We start from the raw sequence: 20506 nt of genomic DNA, 5'->3' as shown, positions 1-20506 counted from the left end.
TGATACAAAAACTAGTACTGAAACTAGATACAAATTGTTGTCAGGTATCAATAATAAAAAAGTCACATTCACAGGACAGAAATGAACCTTTCCTGAATAATTTTAGAATGATCTTGAGCTGTATCAGACAAGTATAAGACACATAGACTAGTGTACACACATGGACCACTATGGAACCTACTGGATACTGAGGGATTACACAGATATAAGGCCACATGGGAATATAAAAGAAAGTACAACAATTTAATGTGGAAAATCAAATTCTATTGTCTGAATAAAGAGTTTTTTGTTTATTTTATTATCATTGGGTACTGAGTACTGAGTCTACTCCTCAGTATTGGCATCCAGGTTTTAAACATAAACCTAACGTTTGTAACTATGTCTACAAAACTGTGTATAAACTGATGTAATGCAGGTGAACTATGGGATTGTGTGGTGTGCCTTTAAGAGGACCATTTAAGAGGACACCCACTGCTCGAGGACGTGGCTATGTGCTGGAGCGAGGACATTACCATGATGGAGGTCATGACAGAGTGTTCTACGAGGCTCCGGGAAGTAGACAGTACCATCCCGTCTCCATGGTAACTCCAGTGCTTAACCTGACCTCCTGTTCTACGCTCACCTACCTACTTTTATTTATTTATTCATTTATTTATTTATTTGACTGGAACTTTGCACAATAATTGTACTGCACAGGCCAGATTTATGTACAGCTCATGTTCACGTGTACTCTCTGAGCAAAGGGACAGCTGTAACAGTGTGCAGGTACTTCATAAAATGTCCTGTGTAACTTTTAAAATACAGTTAAAAAAAAAAAGAGAGAAAGACAATGTGTCAAATGGACAAAATGTTGTAGGAGTGAAGGTATTCCGCTGCTCAGATTACTGGGGTCTCACAGCATCAAAAATAAAACTGACACTTATAAAACATGTCAGTACGTTGTTTGTACTAGTGAATATAGCATTTTCAAAACAATAAAAGGTAACATGGTGATTTAAATATATTATGTGTTTGCGGTTACTATTATGGGCACGCTTCTGGCTCCAATTCACTTTACATTGGAAAACTGTCTCCCCTTTCTCTGTGACTGCTGCTGTCAGACTCGTCACTTTGGTCTTAAAATGTTCTTATTAACCCGCTCTATATGATCCTGGTGTTTTTATTTCACTATTGTGTCAGTAAATCAAGATTTGAACATTAATAACAGACAAATCAGGTGCCTCCTTTCCCAGAGATTGTTCCTGTTAGCATTAGCAACAGGTTTGATTGACAGCGCTTTCTGCTAAACCAGCTGTGGGGGCGGGAAGGGGCGTTACCTTCAACAGCCTCACTCCGGATTGGCTCTTTGGTTGGTATGATACTTGTGGTCAGAATTCCAAGCCAGATTCTGTGGGTGATGTCCACTTCTTTATATAGTTAATGGTCCTACTGGAGGAGCTGGGGGAAGTGTCTGGGGTGAGGGAAGTCTGGGAGTCCCTGCTTAGACTGCTGCCCCCACAACTCAGCCCTGGATAAGTAGAGAAAGATGGTCAAATGATCAGTATTAGTCCTTTATAATGTTATGTCATCAGACTGGACACAGCCAAATGAAGTAGTCCAAAGTATATTTTCATTAACTGATCAGATCTCATTTCTTAAGGTTTTGAATATTTATAACAAAGCAACACGTTTGAATTTGCAGGGTAGAAATATCAGTTTTTCCGTCACAAAGGATGAACAAAGTCATATCTTCTAGCCTCTGAACTGGATATGAGTTTCACAAAAAGGGTTCATGTTACACAATTTTCTGATCTATTATAATGTTGCTTCATCATCACAAACAGACCTGGAGTGTTGTGTTTTGTTTCATTCACTTTGCTCAAAACACTCTGTTCCACCTTGTGATGTCACGTGGTAATACAGGAAGTGCTCCACTGTGTTGTCCAGTTTCACTGGAACCATTTGGATGATTCAGTCCTGGCCAATCTCTACTGAACTAAAGGTAAAAGGAGCTGTTCACTTGAAAACTACCACGTCATGACATCACAAGGTGGAACAGAGCATTTTGAGCATTGGAGATGTAGACAGACTAATAATAAAGGGTTACTCAAACATGTGTGAATGAAACAAAACACAACTCCAGGTCTGTTTTTGAGGAGGTAATGACATTATAATGTGGTTTAAAGCCCAAAAGAGTCATTTTAGTGTAATATAGGACCTTTAAAGGATCAATATAATGAACAAAGTGTAATATGATAATTATGTTTTAGCTCTACATGTGCCTTTAATATGTCTACAGTGGCCCACAGTTATCCCTCACTTAACTTATGCCTTCGGAACATTCTAATTATTCACCACCATGAGTTTATAAGCACATTTTGCAATTCTCATAAACCACCGCACAACTAGCATGCTAACCTTCCATTTCCTTATTATTATCAGACAACAAATGGCTTTCTAATTACATGCAGACAGAACACAGACTTACTTTGACCTCAAGAGCTGCTTATACAGAATATCTAATATCTGCACTGGGACAACATGGGGAAAGTGAAGCACAGGACCTTTAAATGGTTTTGATTTGAGTCTAAAAAAAGAAGAAAGAGTCTTTGGAGTTTGGACGAACCTGTGTATAGTATAGGGCAGAGAGAGACAGAGGCAGGGGAGAGAGAGAGAATGAGGGAAAGAGAAAGAGAGTGTGAGGGAGAGAGAGAGAGAGAAAGAGAGGGAGAGAGAGAAAGAGTGAGAGAGAGAGAAAGAGAGGGAGAGTGAAGGAGAGAGAGAGGGACAGAGAGAGAGAAGCAGAGAGGAGGGAGAGAGAGACAGGAGAGAGCGGGAGAGAGGGGAGAGAGAGAGAATAAGGAAGCGAGAGAAAGAGAGTGAGGGAGAGAGAGAAAGAGAGAGGGGAGAGAGAGTGAAGGAGAGAGAGCGTGAGGGAGGGAGAGGGAGAGAGAGTATGAGAGGGAGGGATAGAGAGAGAGAGATGGAGGGAGAGAGAGGGGGAGAGAGAGAATTAGGGAAAGAGTGAGAGAGAAAGAAGGGGAGAGAGAGAGAGTGAGAAACTCAGGGTCGCACAACCCCTTTTAACAAATTGCAGTTGACAGAACATGCTGATCCCCCCACATGACCACAGGCTCCTTCAAGCATAAGCCCCTCCCTTTGATCTGTCGCCGTGGAAACCCGTGTGCTGTACCCAAGCTCTTTAACTGAGCGTTTGTCCCTCTTTCTCCATCCTTGGGAAGCACGCCATGACAAAGTTGGATGTGCTATTTCCAGGACCTCAGGTGAATACTAAGTGCCTTCACTACACAAACACAAAAACTTAAAGTGAGGCACAACTCTTTTTCTTTTTTTTAATTGGTCAGTTTGTTCTCTCAGCATATAAGCAAACAGCAAATTTGTCCAGTCTGAAGATAAAGATGCTTTATTTTATTTTATCTAGTAAGTTATATGGGACAATGTATCTTCAAAGGCCGTTTTGTCAACTTTTTTTTTTTTTTTGCGTATTTTATAAAGTAATTTAATAAGTCAGTGAAGTTCAGGAGCAGGACCTCCTCCTCTGTGCTCCTTCTGACTGCTGCACTATTTAAACCTACCGGCTACACACTTTTTTATTCACGTCCTCTGTCTTCCAGCAACAACTACAATCAAAATCTAACGAGGAGCGAGAGCAAAGTCCGAGATAGCAGCGGCCTTCTGTCAGCTGAATCCACACTATTAAACCAATGACAGTATTATGAAAGGACTTTACTTTGGCATCGTTGGCGTCACCTGGCTCTTTTATCTCCTTTAACCATAGACTGTATATATAAATGGACAGAGCTAACCTGCGAGCCGCCACGTTCTCAATCGGAAGTGATCAGGCTCCATCGATTCTGGCTACAATTCACTTTACGCAGGAAGAGACGTTATGTTCAACAGCCTCGCTCCAGATTGACTCTTTGGTTGCTATGATACTCAGAACTCCAAATATGGAACTCTTATAACTGCTGTAGCCTCGATGAGCCTCATTTGACTGGAGCTGAACGCTATGGGCGATGTCACACTCAGCCTCACTTAATCCACTTCTCTAACAGTCTCTGCCTTCAACCCAAATGATAACGAGCAATTTTTAACCATATAAAAGGCAATAATCACCAATCTAAAAACGTACATAGTTACCCCGAACAGATGAGCAGACAGTCATGCACACCTTTTTAGAGTCGGCAAGCAATGACACTGAGCGTGACTTCAGCACACACGGACATGCCATGGCTTCTTACAAATTTGATCCCCCATTTACACTAGTATTCTTTTATTTTTTTATCTTCGCAGGTGAATGGTTTGCACGATAGGTGGACACTTCTCTCAGCCATTGTATTTTAATAACATAACGTAATCTGCAAACAATACTTGCATAGGCTATAATGGAGCGACATGGGAACTAATGACAACAAGACCTATAATTTTAATAATAACTCTGTCCTCTGTCACTGTTGAGCTCCATAACCCTGCCGTTTTGACCTCAACAAACATGAAGTAAATCAAATATTAGACAATTGTTTTCTATTGAACACAACCACAAACATAAAAGTCACTGAATTTCTGACCTTCAGCAAAGTCCAAGAGAATCGCACACAGGATTTTTACAGTTAAGTTTATTGTCATGTGGAAAAATAACGTTACACATTTGACAGTATAAAAATATACACTAACAGGTACCAGACTTACATTTACTACAGAAGGATATAGACACAAATGGAAGAACACGCTCAATATTAATACAAAATAAGCATAAATGGTATTAGTGCTACATATTTAGTACTATAAAGTAAGACAAACTATAAAAAATACACGAGAAAAAAATAATAATAATAATACTTTGAGATTGAGAATGCAATTTATCGTGACAGCTTTTCATAATTGAGTTTTATTAAATGTCAAATAATTCAAGCTTGAAAATGGGGTCTAAAATATATGGATTAATATTGTGATATACTTTATCACTGATTGTGCTATAATTCTCCATTTGATGCTGAACCATGACAGACTATAGGCTCTGTGCAGCGCGTGGCTAGCTCACTGTGTGACAAGGCTAATGCTAACTTTTATTAACATGTAAAATACAAAACAGATCAATCAAAAATAAAAAAAAAATCCTCCCTGATTTTTATATGTAGTTTACTTCAGTTTGTTGCTTTCAAAATGATTTGTTATGCCACAAAATTTGCATTAGTGTTAGCACTGAGGCAAAAACATCTACGATTATGAAGACACAAGTGTCCTCTGGGTTAACCTCAAAGTGTTTAACATCAGTGACATCCACCCACAGCTCTGTCCCATGTGTGACCTGTCCTCTTTGTCAATAACCTCAGATATAGCTTAATTGGACAGGAAGGGGTGATGCTAACTGTGAGCTTGCTGTGAGCTGTGAGCTAACTGTGAGCTAAGTGTGAGCTAACTGTGAGCTAAGTGTGAGCTGACTGTGAGTTAACTGTGAGCTAACTTTGAGCTAACTGTGAGCTAGCTGTTCATAATTTTGCACAAAGCCAGTTGTTTCCTCATGGTTCTCATTTATGATTGGATAATGATTATGTATCGCTGGCAGCTGCGTCCTTATGGGAGATTTCCTGAACTAAAAGAAATAAACATCAGATACAGGACTTTTAAGCCAAAGCATTTTTCCACTTCAGAATCTGAGCTGTGGGTCACTACAAACATGTCATTGCCTCCGGTGGAGGGACAGAGTAGAATGTTCCACACTATCCAAGTCCACTTTACCACTAAGGTATTAAATAGACCAGTCACCAAAGACCAAGTGGTGTTACCAGCCAGAGGCTCACTCACAGTAAGAATGCATGTTTTTCAAGGTATTTCTGAGCTATTAAAGCATCCTTAAATGGAAAATGCAAAATAGATGGATTTAATGCCATGTAGTGGAGCCACCACCAGAAAAGTTGAATAGTGCACCTTTAAATGATCAGGTAGTGTCATTTTGGGGACTCGAATACTGTCTTAAAAATAAACGATGACCCTGGATAGAACACAAATGTAAAAGAAAATATTTGTATTTTTCACTTTAGGACGTTTCACTTCACCCAAGAAACTTTTTGTCTAAAAGTAGGGGAGTGCTGACTTATTTCTCTGCTGAGAGTGAAAACCTGAAATCTAATTTATTTTTGTTGGTTCTATGGGACAGAGCAGTGTTCCAGTGGGCAGCACGTTGGTGAAAGCTCCTCTCCTCAGTTGTCTCCACACAGCAGTGAGCCTCAGCCAGCAGAACATGTCCACACAGCCTCACGTGAGTCTCATTTGGGCTGCCAGATTCAATGCAAAAATCCAGTTGGTTTAAGCTGATAAGGACTCTCTCTGATCTGAATCAGCTTCACTTTCACTTCACAGCTGTGCCATGTCAGGGTCTAGAAATGTCAGAAGTGCAAACTATTTTAAAATGTGTTGAATGTAAAAGAAGTTTGGATTTATTTTTAGTTTATTTTTGCTTCATACCATATGTGTCCATTCATAATTTTGATGTCTTCAGTGAGAATCTACAATGGAAATAACCATTAAAGTAAAATAATGAAGAAACATAAATGAAAAAGTGTGTCTGGTCCCTTTTGACTTGTCTGGTCCTGAGAATGAGAAAAACTTGTATGTGTCCTCTGCAGACGGCAGTTGTGACTGTAGCACCTTTGTTAAGACAGTAAGATGTTGGGCTACAATTCAGACAGAGCCGTCCAGATGTGTTTATTTCAGTGACGCACGGGAGACGAATAAGGTCTAATACATTCTGTACAGACTACAAAGCTGTTTTCAAGACTCCCCGAGAAAGCGAGAAAGGCTGTATTGTTGACCTGTTGGCGCACTGTAAAGAGTAGGAAAAGTGTGTAGTGTTGGCTGCCCTGGCCCACCTGCTGCATGGGATAAGTAGATTATAACAAACAGAAAATTCACGGTCTATTCAACAATGTAAACCAAAAGAATTAAATTTTGTCTCAAAACTTGCCTCTTTACGCAATTGAACTGCTCAAGTTTTATGGGTGAGGTGAAACATCAGATCATATCCAGATTACTCTTACTCTTTTGTCTGTGTCTGGAGGACTGAAGCTGTTCACAGAGAAGCCTTGGACAAAGGTGGGGTTCTTTTGAGATCCTCTGAACCAAACTCATATTATGCAAAATTGACTTTTTTGAGCTTTTAACCATGTTATATTGCTGTTCCCTTTTCAAAAACACCTGGAGTTGTGTTTTGCTTCATTCACACTTGTTTCATTGATCCAAAGTCTTCTCTGAACACTCCAAAACACTTTGTGCCTGGATTGGTCCATCAGTCAAATTGTGTTCACAACAAACTAGAGCTGGGCAGCAATTCAGATTTGTAATAGTGATTATGCTCTGAAGTATTACGCTAAGTACACTTGTGTCTCCTATAAAGTTATAATTGTAAAATTTGGACATTTTAAATCCAGTCCACTGACTTCTGCATTAGAAAACAATATCACTTCACACCGCTGCAGAATCTTATTCATATTAGCAATTAAGAGAATAAAACTGGAGAAGGAAGTGTGTCCGTGGATCCAGAGGACGTGTGCTGGTCACAGAGGATGTGTGCCGATGGAGGGCGTGTGCCGGTGGAGGGCGTGTGCCGGTGGAGGGTGTGTACTGGTGGAAGACGTGTACTGGCAAAGGTTTTCACCTTTCATCAGGGGTCGATCGGAGCAATGGTGTCTTGAATACCGGAGATTAAAGATTATTCAAACATGCATGAATCATTCTAAATACAACTTCCAGGGGGTAAATGAGAAGGAAAACATTTATAACATGATTAAAAAAGGGTTAAAAAAGTAGATTTTGCAGAATAGGACTGTTTTAACATAAGAGACCACAGAATCTTCATCCTTCAAAGAACTTGACAAAGAAGGAGCAGACGGAGTGCCAGCCATCGCCGCAGTAGCTCTGGACTGGCGCCATGTCATTGAGCATTCCTTCCTCGTGAAGATCACTCCTCTCAGCAGAGCTCCTGACCTCCTCCGAGCCCACCCCCCCCTCCTCCTTCTTCTTCCTCCGCTCAGTTTTGCCGGACTCGGTGCTCTTGGTCGCTCCTCCCTTCTTCTTCCCAGCCTTCCTCTCCTCCTCTGTGCTGTGCTGGGCCAGTTTCATGTGGGCTTCTGCTGGGGCCTTCTTGCAGGTCTTCGCCTTGAGGACCTTCTCTCCTTCGCAGGCGTTCTGTCTCTTCTTTAACTTTCCCACCAGCTGCTTCCAGTACTGGCTGGACTTGACCCCGTAGGCCTCACACAGGTCGGGTTTGCCGGCGTATCGGCACCAGTAGTTACTGCAAACAGAGCAAAGGGATATTGGTGACGAAAATTGTTAAAATTACTTAAAAATGTATTCAAGACTCTTTTTGGTGACACAAACTTCTAGGAAATAGCAATTATTCAAAACATCCTAAATATAATAATCATGAACATTTATTTCTCATAAACCCAGAATTAAGCGTCTCAAACTGCAGCTCTCTCAAACACATCATCTCCACCACTATGACGACTGGGAATGTCAACCATGCCATTCTATCCTCAAAGACGAACTGGTCAATAGCTCTGTACTTGCCAACTCAAAACCCCATTACCTTTCTTAAGAACCCTGTTGGTACTTTCAGGTCTACTTCATGAATTTAAAATCATGATAGGGTCTTGCAAGCCTTAAACCTGCCTTAAACCTTGGTACTGTAGCGAAAAAAAACCTCTCCAGCCCAGAAAGCAATTTCCCATAGAGCGCCCTGTAATCACAATCACTGGTGCTTGACTTTTTGAAAGCTGTGGTTCCCTGTCAGTTGGATGGATTTTGTGACGATTTGTTTTCAGATCATCAACATGTTCTCAGTGCTTAATTTGTCTTAAAAACATTTTTTTAATCGTTAGCTTTGGCTCGCTCTGCTACTTCCTGGATTCTGATGACATTAAAAGCTCTTTTGCTAATTTCAACTATCTTTGTAGTCTGTAGACTTGATTGTGACGGTTTTCTTTCTAGGCTGGACGATATAATAACTACCTTAACAACTACTACTACTACTACCTCTACTACCACTATTACTACTACTTCTTTACTTCTATCCTAGCCCAGAGTAACCCAATGAGAAAAAAGCTATGCCTCATGGTTGACTCTAAGCAGCATGATGGAGTCAACTACTGCTACTACTCCAACTACTCCCTTAATTAGCCTAAATACCTTTCAGTTTGCAACCACACGTGTGACCATCTGGTTTATAGAGTACTTAAAGCCCCATCGCGTAACTTTTGGCACAAAAAAAAAGACTAGGGCTTCACTCCTTCAACTTTTTGTCCAGTTGACAGATTTTAGTTTTTCTTTCACTACAGAGTATGACACAAAATGTATCTATAGGGAATATTCTGAACTATGGTTTTAACTTTCTGTTTCCATAGATTCATGCTGGTGACGTTCCTTCAACCAACTAATCTGCCACTGCACTGCTATCCACAGCAATTCTACCATAAGAAATAAAACTCAAATCAGACGTTACCTGGGCTGCTCTACCTTGTTCTCGATGGTGCAGTTGACCGTGAGGCTCACCAGACCTTCTCCAGATGTTTGCCAGATGCAGCGGTGGCCGTCCTTGGTGCTGAGTTCTCCAGAGCTGGGCACGGAGCGGTTCCGGGCCCGTCTGGTAGGGGGCGCTGTGGAGGGCGGGGGCTGGCGAGGTTTGTCCGGTTTGGGCTGACCGGGCTGACGTTTAGCCTCCGGGAGGGCAGGCAGGCTCAGCAGCACCAGGAGCAGGACACTGACTGGTATGGTTCCCATGGTGACTGAGGAGGGACAGAGGAGTATATACAGGGTTACTACAGTTACTGCTAGGTAAAAATAATATGGCACTATATGTTTTTGTGAGGTTTAAAGTGGAAATAAACACTAATTCCTGCTACTAAACTGTGTACATGGTGTTTTAAAGTATTGCGTACTGCTCCAAGTCATTTTTTGGCAACATTAGTGCTTTCTAAGTGTGTGCTACCTCCAGTGAACTTTACAATTCCCAGTAGTTGGTGACATCACACAAGACTGCCCTGATTAAAGCCAGAGGTTTCTGATTATGAACACCTGACTGCAGGGGTGGAGATTGATACATCCTGTTGGATCACTTAGGCTGTTCTTATACCTCCAGACTCCTCCCCTCTCACTCTCCCCTTTAGTCATCCAGGTACTGCCCAGTTGAAATGTAGTTGTGGGCAGAGTTTAGGTGTTTAGTCCCACTTTAGATATAGAACCGAATAAGAAGTGAATACACTGTCAAATTACGCACAAAAATGCAGAAATATCACCTTATTAGAAAGGTTATGCTGCAAGTTTGTGTTTTGAAGGTGTGGTACCAGATTTTTATTTTTAAAAACAGAACCAGTTCATTTTAAACTGCTCCTGACTTTCCAAACACATTCAGAACATCCTAAATATTCACTGTAAAGAGTTTCACAGCATTCAGAGGTCAGAGCGGAGTTTGGCTGTCACACCGCTACTAACAATAATAACTAGCATGCTGCACGTAAGCGTTACTTCCTGATACGCTCTTGAAAGAAAAAGCTTCATAAATAGCTGCACACAGTGGTTTTATTTTGACCCCAAGAGCTGGTTTTACTGTATATTCAAGAAGCTGCTTGTGGCTTTACTTTGGGACTGGTCTTATGGTTGAGGATTACTCACTAAACACCGCTACAGTATTTGTACAAAGAGTGAATGCAAGACTGTCATTGTTCCACTGCCTTTTTCTATAGAAGAGACATTATTAGGATATGTGCTTGTCTCCAAGGAGATCTTAATGCTTTGCCTGGAATATCCTGCGATATGGCATTAAACACATATACATATCTGTCTCATGTGAGCCGTGGACGCGATACAAGAGGGCTGAGTATTTTGAGCAATAAATTCAAGATAGATCATTGAATAAGTGCAAGATAAGTGCGATAATGTGGAATATTTGCAAAATGGCCGACATCGATCTAAAGCAAATTCTCTTATAATTGTTTTCCATTTGTTCTCTGACCGTGCATTCTCACCACGGAGCTGCAGAGGGAAATCTTTAGCTTTAGTGACTTTATAGTTGGTATAGACTACACATCACAACAGCATTTACTCTATACATCATCTCAGAAACCACAGCCTCTCACTGTCATAGAGCTGGAGAAAGACTTTCAATTTGACTTTCACTGAAAAATAAACCCACTTGGGGTCATGCCTGTCTGCCCGGTACGTCACCGTGGGCCCGTGACACGAGAAGTGACATGTCCTCACTGCTAAATGTCGATACTCGGACAAAAGCCTGACAGAGCGAGGGTGCGGGGGTCTGCTGGGGTTGTACTGAGGAGCAGTCAACCATCAGGAACAACTGCCCAAGAAGAGGTCACTGTCTAAATGTAGCTGAGGACTGTCTGACACCTCAACAAAGGACAAGGCTCAAATATACGTCATTGCAAACGTAAAATATAGGTGGTATTTCAGCAGGTTGTGAGTGAACATAAAACAGGACGGAACTGTGAATGAAAAGGTTCAAGGACATGGTGGTGATTTTCTGTTCAAAATGATAACTCAAGTGTGTACTGGAAAAGTAAACATTAAAATACATCTATAACGGTTAAGGGAAATTATGTTGACAAATCCTCATCTATTAAAGTAAGATAGGTTGACTTTTTAAAATATTGTTAATAAGGTACACTTTATTTGTCCTCTGCATTTGACCCATCCTTCAAATGGTACTGGGGCAGCCTGTCAGGAGCAATAGGACCCATCTCCAGATCATGTGCTAGTCTTGGTCAGGAGTACCTTAGCTGGAGGATTTGACCTGTTGTGCTTGTTTGTGTTGATGGGTTGACACAGGGAAAACATGCAAACCCCACGCAGAAAGGCCAGAGTAACCAGGAATCAAACCTTCTTGCTGTGTGCTGCCAAATTAACTTTTTATTGTTACTGGACACTGCAGACTTGCCTTCTTAACGAGTGGCAATATACATTAAAATGGCCAAAGAAGAAGCTTTAAGTCAGCCTATTATTTTACTCATTATCTGCTTAAAAAATCTTATAAAAAGCTAAATGTGCCATAGAAATGATCACATATTATCAACTACTAACAGACGTAGTCCATTATTCAGTCATTTTTCTTCGCACATGATGGTGGTTCGTTACTACGGCTGCACAATTTTGGGAAAAAAATTGTCAGATTGTGAATTTTCTGGTTATTTCGATTGTAATTAGATTTGTGATAGATGTTTTAAAGGTAGGCTTCTGTTCAGAGTGCACATTGTAGCAGTGTAAACTCCAAGAACATTCATATTTGAGAGAAGATGTGAAGATGTGTAATCCCTCAGTCGTCCATTCAAATCCATAACTGGACAAAAAGTTGTAGGAGTGAAGATGTTTCACTGCTCATCCAAGCCGCTTTTTCAGTTCTGGTCAGATTACTGGTGGACACTGCCTTATATCTATCTGAAGGAGATATTTGAGAGAATTTGAGAGAAGTTGGAACTTACAGACTAATACATGAACATGTATTTCTGAACTTGTAAAGGCCCCGAGAGTAAAACTGAATATTTTGTTCTTTGCAGAGGACATTCTGTTTTCTAGATAATTGCAGCCTTTGTTGTTTCAAAATTGTACCAACTCACAACTCCACTACTAAATAAGATGTTGTGGTGAGCCATGAAGCTCCTCTGTGTTTTTAAAGTTCATATGCCTTCACCAGACTCATTCTGTACAGTGCTTTAAGGCATGCAAAATCTGTTATGGATCAGTTCTGCGGTATTGGTTGAGCCGATACCTTGGATGGGCCTTTAACTGTTTGTAATAAGACTATTTATAAGTTGGCTTTGGCCTAGAAAGTCTCATAATGTTTGAACTTTTATTCATACATAACGGTTCACAATTAGATCTCCTGTCTAATAATATTTTAAGGAAATAAGTGCTATTTTCTGTTTCTACCCTGGTATCATTTAATATCTGGTATCAGCAGACATCAATATCGGTATTGGTAAATGAAGAAAGCTGGAGCAGTATGCATATGGACAGAGGATTGTGTTTGGAGGCCCACATTTGGGTGAACACAAAAAATGCATGAGGAATAGTAATGTATTTATGACAAACAATGTGATAAAACTGCAGAATTTCTACTACAACATGACCTAACGATGTGACAAAAACAGTGATATTATAATCTTAATCTTAATCTATAATGCAGAGTGTAACTTTTCTGATGGAGGTCCGCCACTTGCTCGTCTCCATGGAGATATTATTGCCTTTTCTGAAATGTTCAACAGTATGGCATCAAAAGTATGCAATAGATCTGTGGAGAGGCGACCCCATGTGCAGTAAGAATGCATGTTGGTCAATAAATTCAAAAGATACGAGAGATAAGTTTAATGCCAAACTGTGGAACATTCCTGGCGAACCAATCATATTGTCTCCTCACCAGAAAAGTTACATAGTGCACCTTTACAACATTTCTATGAACTGTCACGTTATTAGAAGCTGTTTTTATTCCCAATATGGTCGTCAAAAGTATCAAAAATCAAAATATTCAAACTAGATACTCATTTGAGCAGGTATCAATACTAAAAAACAACTATACAACAACATATACAACAATTATAAGACGCATAGACTAGTGTACACTCATAGACCACTATGGAACTACTGGACACGGAGGGATTACACAGATATAAGGCCACATAGAAATATAAAAGAAATTACTACCATTTAGTGTTGAAAATGACACACTATTGTCTAAATAAAGTATAGTAAAGTATTGACTCTAACTCAGACATTACTAATCCTAACTCATTACTCTGCTATAAGCTCCTCTAGCTGTTAGTTAGACATGGGCATGGGGACGATATTAGAATTTGATGTCACGATTATCACGGCAAACTCGAAACATTTCCTTTCATCTGCTTCACGTAGAAAAAAATGTTCATGCTTGTGTCACTTGTAAAAGTAAAAAATCTCTGAAACATTTCAACATTGTCCAGAACTCATCAATAAGACTGTCATTACACATGAGCACATTATTCACATACTATGGCCTTGGCTCCTATTATATCACTGACCTTCTCTGTCTGTGTGCTCCTGACGCTCACTCTGTTCATCAGACCGGACACATCTCACTGTAACCCACCTCTTGACTCCACAGTAGAGGAAACCGTGCCTTGTCTATCAGAGCCCCAAAGCTGTGGAAGTCCTTACCTGAGGAACTAAGAGTTTCTGATGCTGTAGGCAACTTAAAAACCCACTGCTATAGAATGGCATTTGTACAGTAGCACAGTTGTTTTTATTCTGTTTCGTTTTAATCTGATTCTTCTGCATGCTTTCTATCTGGGTGTAAAGCACTTTGTAATTCTCTTTTACTTTTCAGACCAAGGTTTAGTTTTGTTTCATACCTGACAGTTTCGACTGCTCAGTAACAAACTAAAGCTTGGTCTGAAAAAATTATCCATTAAAATAAATTAATGGAAGAGCAGATGAAACGCACTGGACTAATTTGTAACTCCATTAAGAAAAGTACGATATAAATAAAATTGTTATAGCATTATTATTATTATTATTATTCCTTAGTATTGAACATATTAAACACCTTCTGAATATTAATCATTTTTGAATATTTTTGTGACAAAAGCTTGTACTGTATATGTATTTTAAAGTGAAAGTTACCCCACATTTAAGGCCCTACAAAGACAACAATACACATACAATTTTGAATGTCAGTACAGTGCTAGTATAACCCTTCGCTTACGTACAGTTAAAACTCTTTTTTTCATATAGCTAGCTATTTTTAAGCTTTCTTTTTTGTAGATTTGACTATTTAATTTTGTATTGTGTGAGGGATTAGATCATTGGTCCAAGAAGCTGGCAGAAAACAAAGACCAAGCGCATCAAAACAAAAATAATCCCTCACCCGTGCCCTTGCCCCTCCCCTCCCTAAAACAACGTCTCCTGCCCCGGTTTAGTTTCATCTTTATCAAAAAAATCATGTCCCACACCACGCAACAGCACATTAGCATTAGCATCTTACAGTAAAACATATTCAGATTGAGTTAGTACGGACTTTGTTTTGCTGTTAGTGCTCTTACCATATGACGCTTCTTCGGCTCTGGGTCGCTGTGAGAACGCGGGGGCCACTGACACTCGCATAAAGCGTCCCGGGACAGGGATAAAGCAGGGGGAGGAGAAGGGGTGGAGGGGTCCCAAAAACCCAGGATCCCTCCCACAAACACCCCACACAAAGCCCTATGAGTGTGTGTGTGTGTGTGCGGTGGAGGGGGTAAAGAGTGATGGGGAGAGCGCACACCCTTGCCAAGTCCTCTTGCTGTGTTTGACGGCGACAACAGCTCCAGGGTTCAGATGGCCTCGGCTCTTTCAGCGTGGCAACAAAACGGCTTTGTTCACATGCTGAAACTATACGTTTTAAGGAAACGGAGCAGATTTTACTGGCGTTTAAAGTGTATCCTCATTAGTTTTAGGGACAAAGAGTTACCGTGTACAAGACCAATTAATGGGGGGAATTTGGTTGTATTAATCAACACGTTTTTCAGCAACATGGTGACAAGGGGGGTTGAAAAAAAAGGCCTGCCGATTCTCAACTTTAAGTGTTTCTGTTCCAGGAAAATACGTTGTGGGATGAGAACCATGCAGAAACAATTAACATCATGGCTCAATATCAGAGAAGAGACTTTGCATACATGCACTTTCAGACAGACTTCAACCTGCTACAGTGTGAGTACTACACTGTCATGCCCACTTTTCCCGCTTGGAGGTGATACTCTGGGCCCTAGTGCTGATTGTGGGTCAGTCGGCTGTTTGTCCAGAGCAGGAGCGGCTCCGGGGGCAGCTGACCCTCATGCCAGACGAGGGCACTGTGCATAAAGCTGTGAGCGTTCCATCACATGCTTTTGTTTCACTTTTCCTTAGCTTACTCTGTTAACATGTGGTGAATATAGCAACTTTTATATTAGAACGGATGCAAAAAATGTGTTTCTGTTCTCTGTTAGCTTTGCGTTTTCACATCTGCCACAAACTCGTAACAAAAAAACAATCGAATAAGCCTTAAACAGATGGTAGCTTTAAACCGATTTATTTTCAAAGTCATCTCATTTTGATCTTGAAATTATAACGACACTTCTGGAGCATGGTTTTAGTTAGACGAAATTAAAACACTAATGCTAACCTGATAATCTGAAGTGAAGGCTATAAAAATCACCTAAGCCAGGAACATAAACCTCTAAAATTTCAACATGCACTGTCTGAGAGGTAGAGAACGTGTCAGTATTAGACAATTATAAGTGTGGTGAGTGCGGATGAGTCTCTGCTGTGCTTGTGCAGGGAGGTCCAGAGGGGCGGGGGCTGCAGTGGAGAAGGCCCAGTGTCCCCAGGTCTTGTGTTTAGTCCTGGCAGGGGGGGAGCGTCAGCTGATCGGAGGGCACAGTTGGGTGGGTTGGTTGGTGTGTGTTGGTAGGTGAGGGCCAGGTTATGGAGGTATTTGTACACAATAGTGAGGAGCTTGAATTGGATGCGCTCGGGGATGGGGAGCCAGTGAACTTCTCTGAGGACATGGGTGATGTGTTCACAGGAGGAGGTGCGGGTGAGGAAGCGGGCAGTCCTGAATGTAGTGGAGTCTATTGAGGAGTTAAGAAAGGTGAACCGTAGAGTAGACTATTGCAGTAGCTGAAAAGGTAGATGCCAGCGTGTCCGAAGGTGGTGCGGTCCTCATACAGGAAGAGTGATACCAGTGATATTGACCATGTTGTGAGCTATTTCTCTGAAGTTCAGAAGACATCAGCTTCAATATTCTGCAATAGAAAGGAGATGTGGTCCAGGTTCAGCATCTTCATGGAAACATTGTGGTTCATTGTAGATATTGGGAAGCTATCTGAGTTGGTGCGAAATGCTTTAAATGACTTGACAACCAAAGCCCCTGTTCAGATAAACATTTAAATAAAATTTTGAAACTAAACCAAGAATCAATGTGCTAAAAAAAACAAAACTTCAAAGACGTTGAGGACTTACACTCACATCACCTCACACCAGGATGTCTCAAGGCCGTTTACTCAAGTTTGTCTCTCCCAAAGAAACTCTAAACTCTAAACCACCCCATGAAGTGTAAACAACTTTGTGAAGAGGTGTGTTAGAACGCTGTCAACATGTTGATCCCCTTTTTGAAAATTGCTATAAGTGAGTGAAGAGATGCAGAACCCAAAACAGCTTAATGGCAGTGTGCTAAAGTTAGCGTGAGCATCCAGCAGAGCAGCAGAGACTGGGAGATAAACTGCCCTGACTCATTTGTGTTGGGTTTTATAAATTAACTGTAATACAATAGCTGTCATTTTAAAGGACACATATTAAGCATTCTTGTGTATTAAAGTGGCTGTACCCATTTTGCCCATGTATTTGACCAAATGTTGTCTTATCTATATCTACTGTTCCCTGTAAATATATTGTGTGAGCTTCTCTTGAGGTTAAAATAAGTTGGCAGCTCTCTGTCTGCATCTAATCACAGTTCTCTACTGGATTACTTACCACAACATATGATTCAAACAGCTTTTTGTTTGTTGCACCATTTTATGCATTTATTTATCTCCAATTAGTGAAAGAAATATGGCACATTATTGTATCTGCAAGAACTGTGTTTTCTGTTTTTGTCACTAACACATTGGAATTTGAAGTCTAAACCGAATGTTCAAATACAGCCGTGTATCCCTCTCTTCAATCAATATCACTTTATCTGTCCCCAAGGGGCAATTTAAGCACAGTGAGCCGTAAAATACAATAGTAATGGAAAAGCTCAAACAAAAGTCGCAGTGGCCCTCAGGACCAAAGTGTCCTTCCTCTGTGTTCTGAGACCCGGACATCACAGCAGCCTCCAGGGGACACTAGGTGAAGTCTGGACGCGCAACAGAAAAGCCTCTCCTAAGCCTCTCTCTCACTCTGCTCTGTTGTTTTGGTCAGTGATGAGACGGGACATTCTCTATGTCTTCTGTCATATTTGGTGTAGAATTTCAAAATTACACAATCCAATAGTCCTTAACTTCTGTCGTTTGAACTGCACAAGCTGCACTTCTTAGAATCCCAAAACGTTAAGTTAAAAATTTAAGACATTTAAAAACTACTCAGCCAGTAAGCCACACCACCAAGTAACTGTATTCTGCATGAAAATATTAACTTTATCGTACAACAGCCCCTCAAAATTAGTATTGTGACTATGTATTCATGTGTTAATTTACCTCCCAACAACACATCCGCAAACTCATTAGGAGAACATCCACTCCTTTATGCCAGGAGGAGCTGCTTGTGTCCTTCACTCATTTGACTTTTCATAACACTTGTAACTGCAACTGACAGTCAGGAATAACATACTAACGCTGGGTAAGAAAGTATTTAGAGCATCCATATACACAGCACTGGTATTTCCAACATGAGACTCCAAATGTTTGAAATGTATCCCCTTTAGAGATACACATACTTTGCTAACTTCACTCTGCTTTGGGCTTGGTGACAGTGGGCCCTCCTCCTCTCTCCAGCACAAAGGCTCCTGTCTGTATCTGGGTCACAGCTTAACCCCCTGCCGTCACCTGCCATCCCCTGCCATCCCACCCAGCTCCTCCGCATTCATCTCCACATTCAACCCCAAGGAGGCCCTGTCAAAGCCAAGGCTGCCAACAAGAGCCCGGCCAAGGAGGGGAGGCTGAGAGGACGTTCCGGACAGTCTACCCCGATCACCAACACATATGTCACCAGTTCTGTTCTCTCTCCTTTTGTGCAGTTGTGAAGGGGTAGCCTGAGTGCTAACCAAACTCCAGGGTCTAAACATGGCCGCCCATTGAAGTCAATGGGCCATGCTCAATGGCACATGTCACGAGTTTAGTCTTTAGCGGCAACATTTAGTGGGTACATCCGGGTCTGCCCTGCCCATGGACCAGGCACAGTTGAGCTACCCCCCATGAGGCTTTGCACGATGAGAGCGACCGTGGAGGGGGCAAGGGGATAATAAATAAATTACAAATGTTAAATTATAGTGTTTGTGCTTCCAGGGCACTTCTGAACCATTTTCTTACCCTGTGGCTCATTCACGACAGTTGGGCTCATCCACATGGTTCACGTCGTTCACATCGCTCACCTGCTCGTTCATGTCTTACCACGTGACTGCTATAACCAATCAGAGCTTGGGCTTAGCTAGAGCAGACATACCTCGTAGCCAAAGCTAAAGATTAAAAAGAATTTTTTAAGGCAACAGACAGATTTTGAGCTGAGAACAAGTTTATGATCTAAAAATAGGTAAAAATCACCACAAAACTTGACCTTTGAGAAAGTTGTAGGTGCCCTGTCAATCCCTCTGAGCCGAACACGAGCAGTTTGTGATTACACTGTGCTCTATCAGAAATATCTTTTCTGGGCAGGAGGGATTTTTTTCATTGTAGTACCAATGAGTCACCACTAATCCAACTCGAGAAAGCTCTAAGCTAGCAATATCCAGTTATTTTAACCCTTAAGGACTGAGCACACTATAGACCAGTATAGATCACCTAGACTTTTATTATTATTATTATTATTTTTTGCCATAAAAATCATGTTAAAGGAAGTATCAGAATGTACTGCATTTTTTCACAAAACTCGACAGGTACAGGCTCTTTGTTGTGATGACATTTAGGGCAATGTCAACTCCCACTGGGCATCACAGTTTTCTAACGTGGAAGTCTTGGAAGATTTATTACTTTTAAGTCGATAAATATTGCAATTTAAAATGTCCAAATTATAACATAATGATCCACGAGTGTCATAGATTATAACTTTGTAGCAAACACAATCACAATAGGTCTTCTTTAAGTAAGAATAATGTTACTTCAAAGCAATTACTCAAAGAAGTAGTGTTTCAAAAAATAAGTCAAGCTGTGGACTAAGAAATAACATCACCATGGAGACAAACAGGTAGAGGAAAAGTTGTGCAGTGCACCTTTAAAGCATCTTTACGTTTAAACTTTGACACTTTCCTCACAAGACGACTCTGGAATACATCACCTGAAACTCCATAATTTAAGAAAACGTGCTCTGTGTTTGGAGCTGGATAAAGGGCGATGGATTATAGGAGCAAACAAGCCACTTAACGTACCATGTGAGTATTGACCTTATTCAGCCCCGCCCACTTTTACCATAAAAGCGACTAAACCACGCTTTCTTTGTGGTGGCACTTCGGTTAAGTGGGAATCCCATTCATTTTAGAATTTGGAGAATTTGGGAGATGTTTTGGCACTAAAATCTGATATAATGCTGTGTCATTTGTCTAAAACCTTGAATGTTCATGTGACTAATGAGTGAACACTGAACCGATTCAATGATCCTTTGAAACGGCTCTGTAGTCCCTATAGAATTGATTTTCTGACAAGAGCGATAGCCCCGTGCAAAACAATACAACTTGAAAGACAGCAATTTCCGGAATAATGTGAATAGAGAGTGTTTGAAGGACAAGAGCACGCTAATGTGGACAGTGGAGAAGATGCTGCTCTTA

The 20506-nt window shown here is 40.9% G+C and overlaps 1 protein-coding gene across 1 annotated transcript; it reads right to left on the bottom strand.

Annotated features, from left to right (window-relative positions):
* Positions 1 to 4598: 4598 nt before the first annotated feature.
* On the bottom strand, positions 4599 to 15152 carry fgfbp3 (fibroblast growth factor binding protein 3). The gene is made up of 3 exons (XM_033979840.2): positions 15081 to 15152; positions 9500 to 9782; positions 4599 to 8290 (listed from the first exon to the last, which is right to left on the bottom strand). Exons 1-3 carry the CDS (start codon positions 15139 to 15141, stop codon positions 7852 to 7854), a joined length of 783 nt encoding a protein of 260 aa, XP_033835731.2. The 5' UTR covers positions 15142 to 15152; the 3' UTR covers positions 4599 to 7851.
* Positions 15153 to 20506: the final 5354 nt, after the last annotated feature.

This window comes from Periophthalmus magnuspinnatus, chromosome 15 (assembly GCF_009829125.3).
Source record: "Periophthalmus magnuspinnatus isolate fPerMag1 chromosome 15, fPerMag1.2.pri, whole genome shotgun sequence".
NCBI lineage: Eukaryota > Metazoa > Chordata > Actinopteri > Gobiiformes > Gobiidae > Periophthalmus > Periophthalmus magnuspinnatus.
Note: the sequence above shows the minus strand (reverse complement) of the source record. Positions and strands in the feature narration are given on the sequence as shown.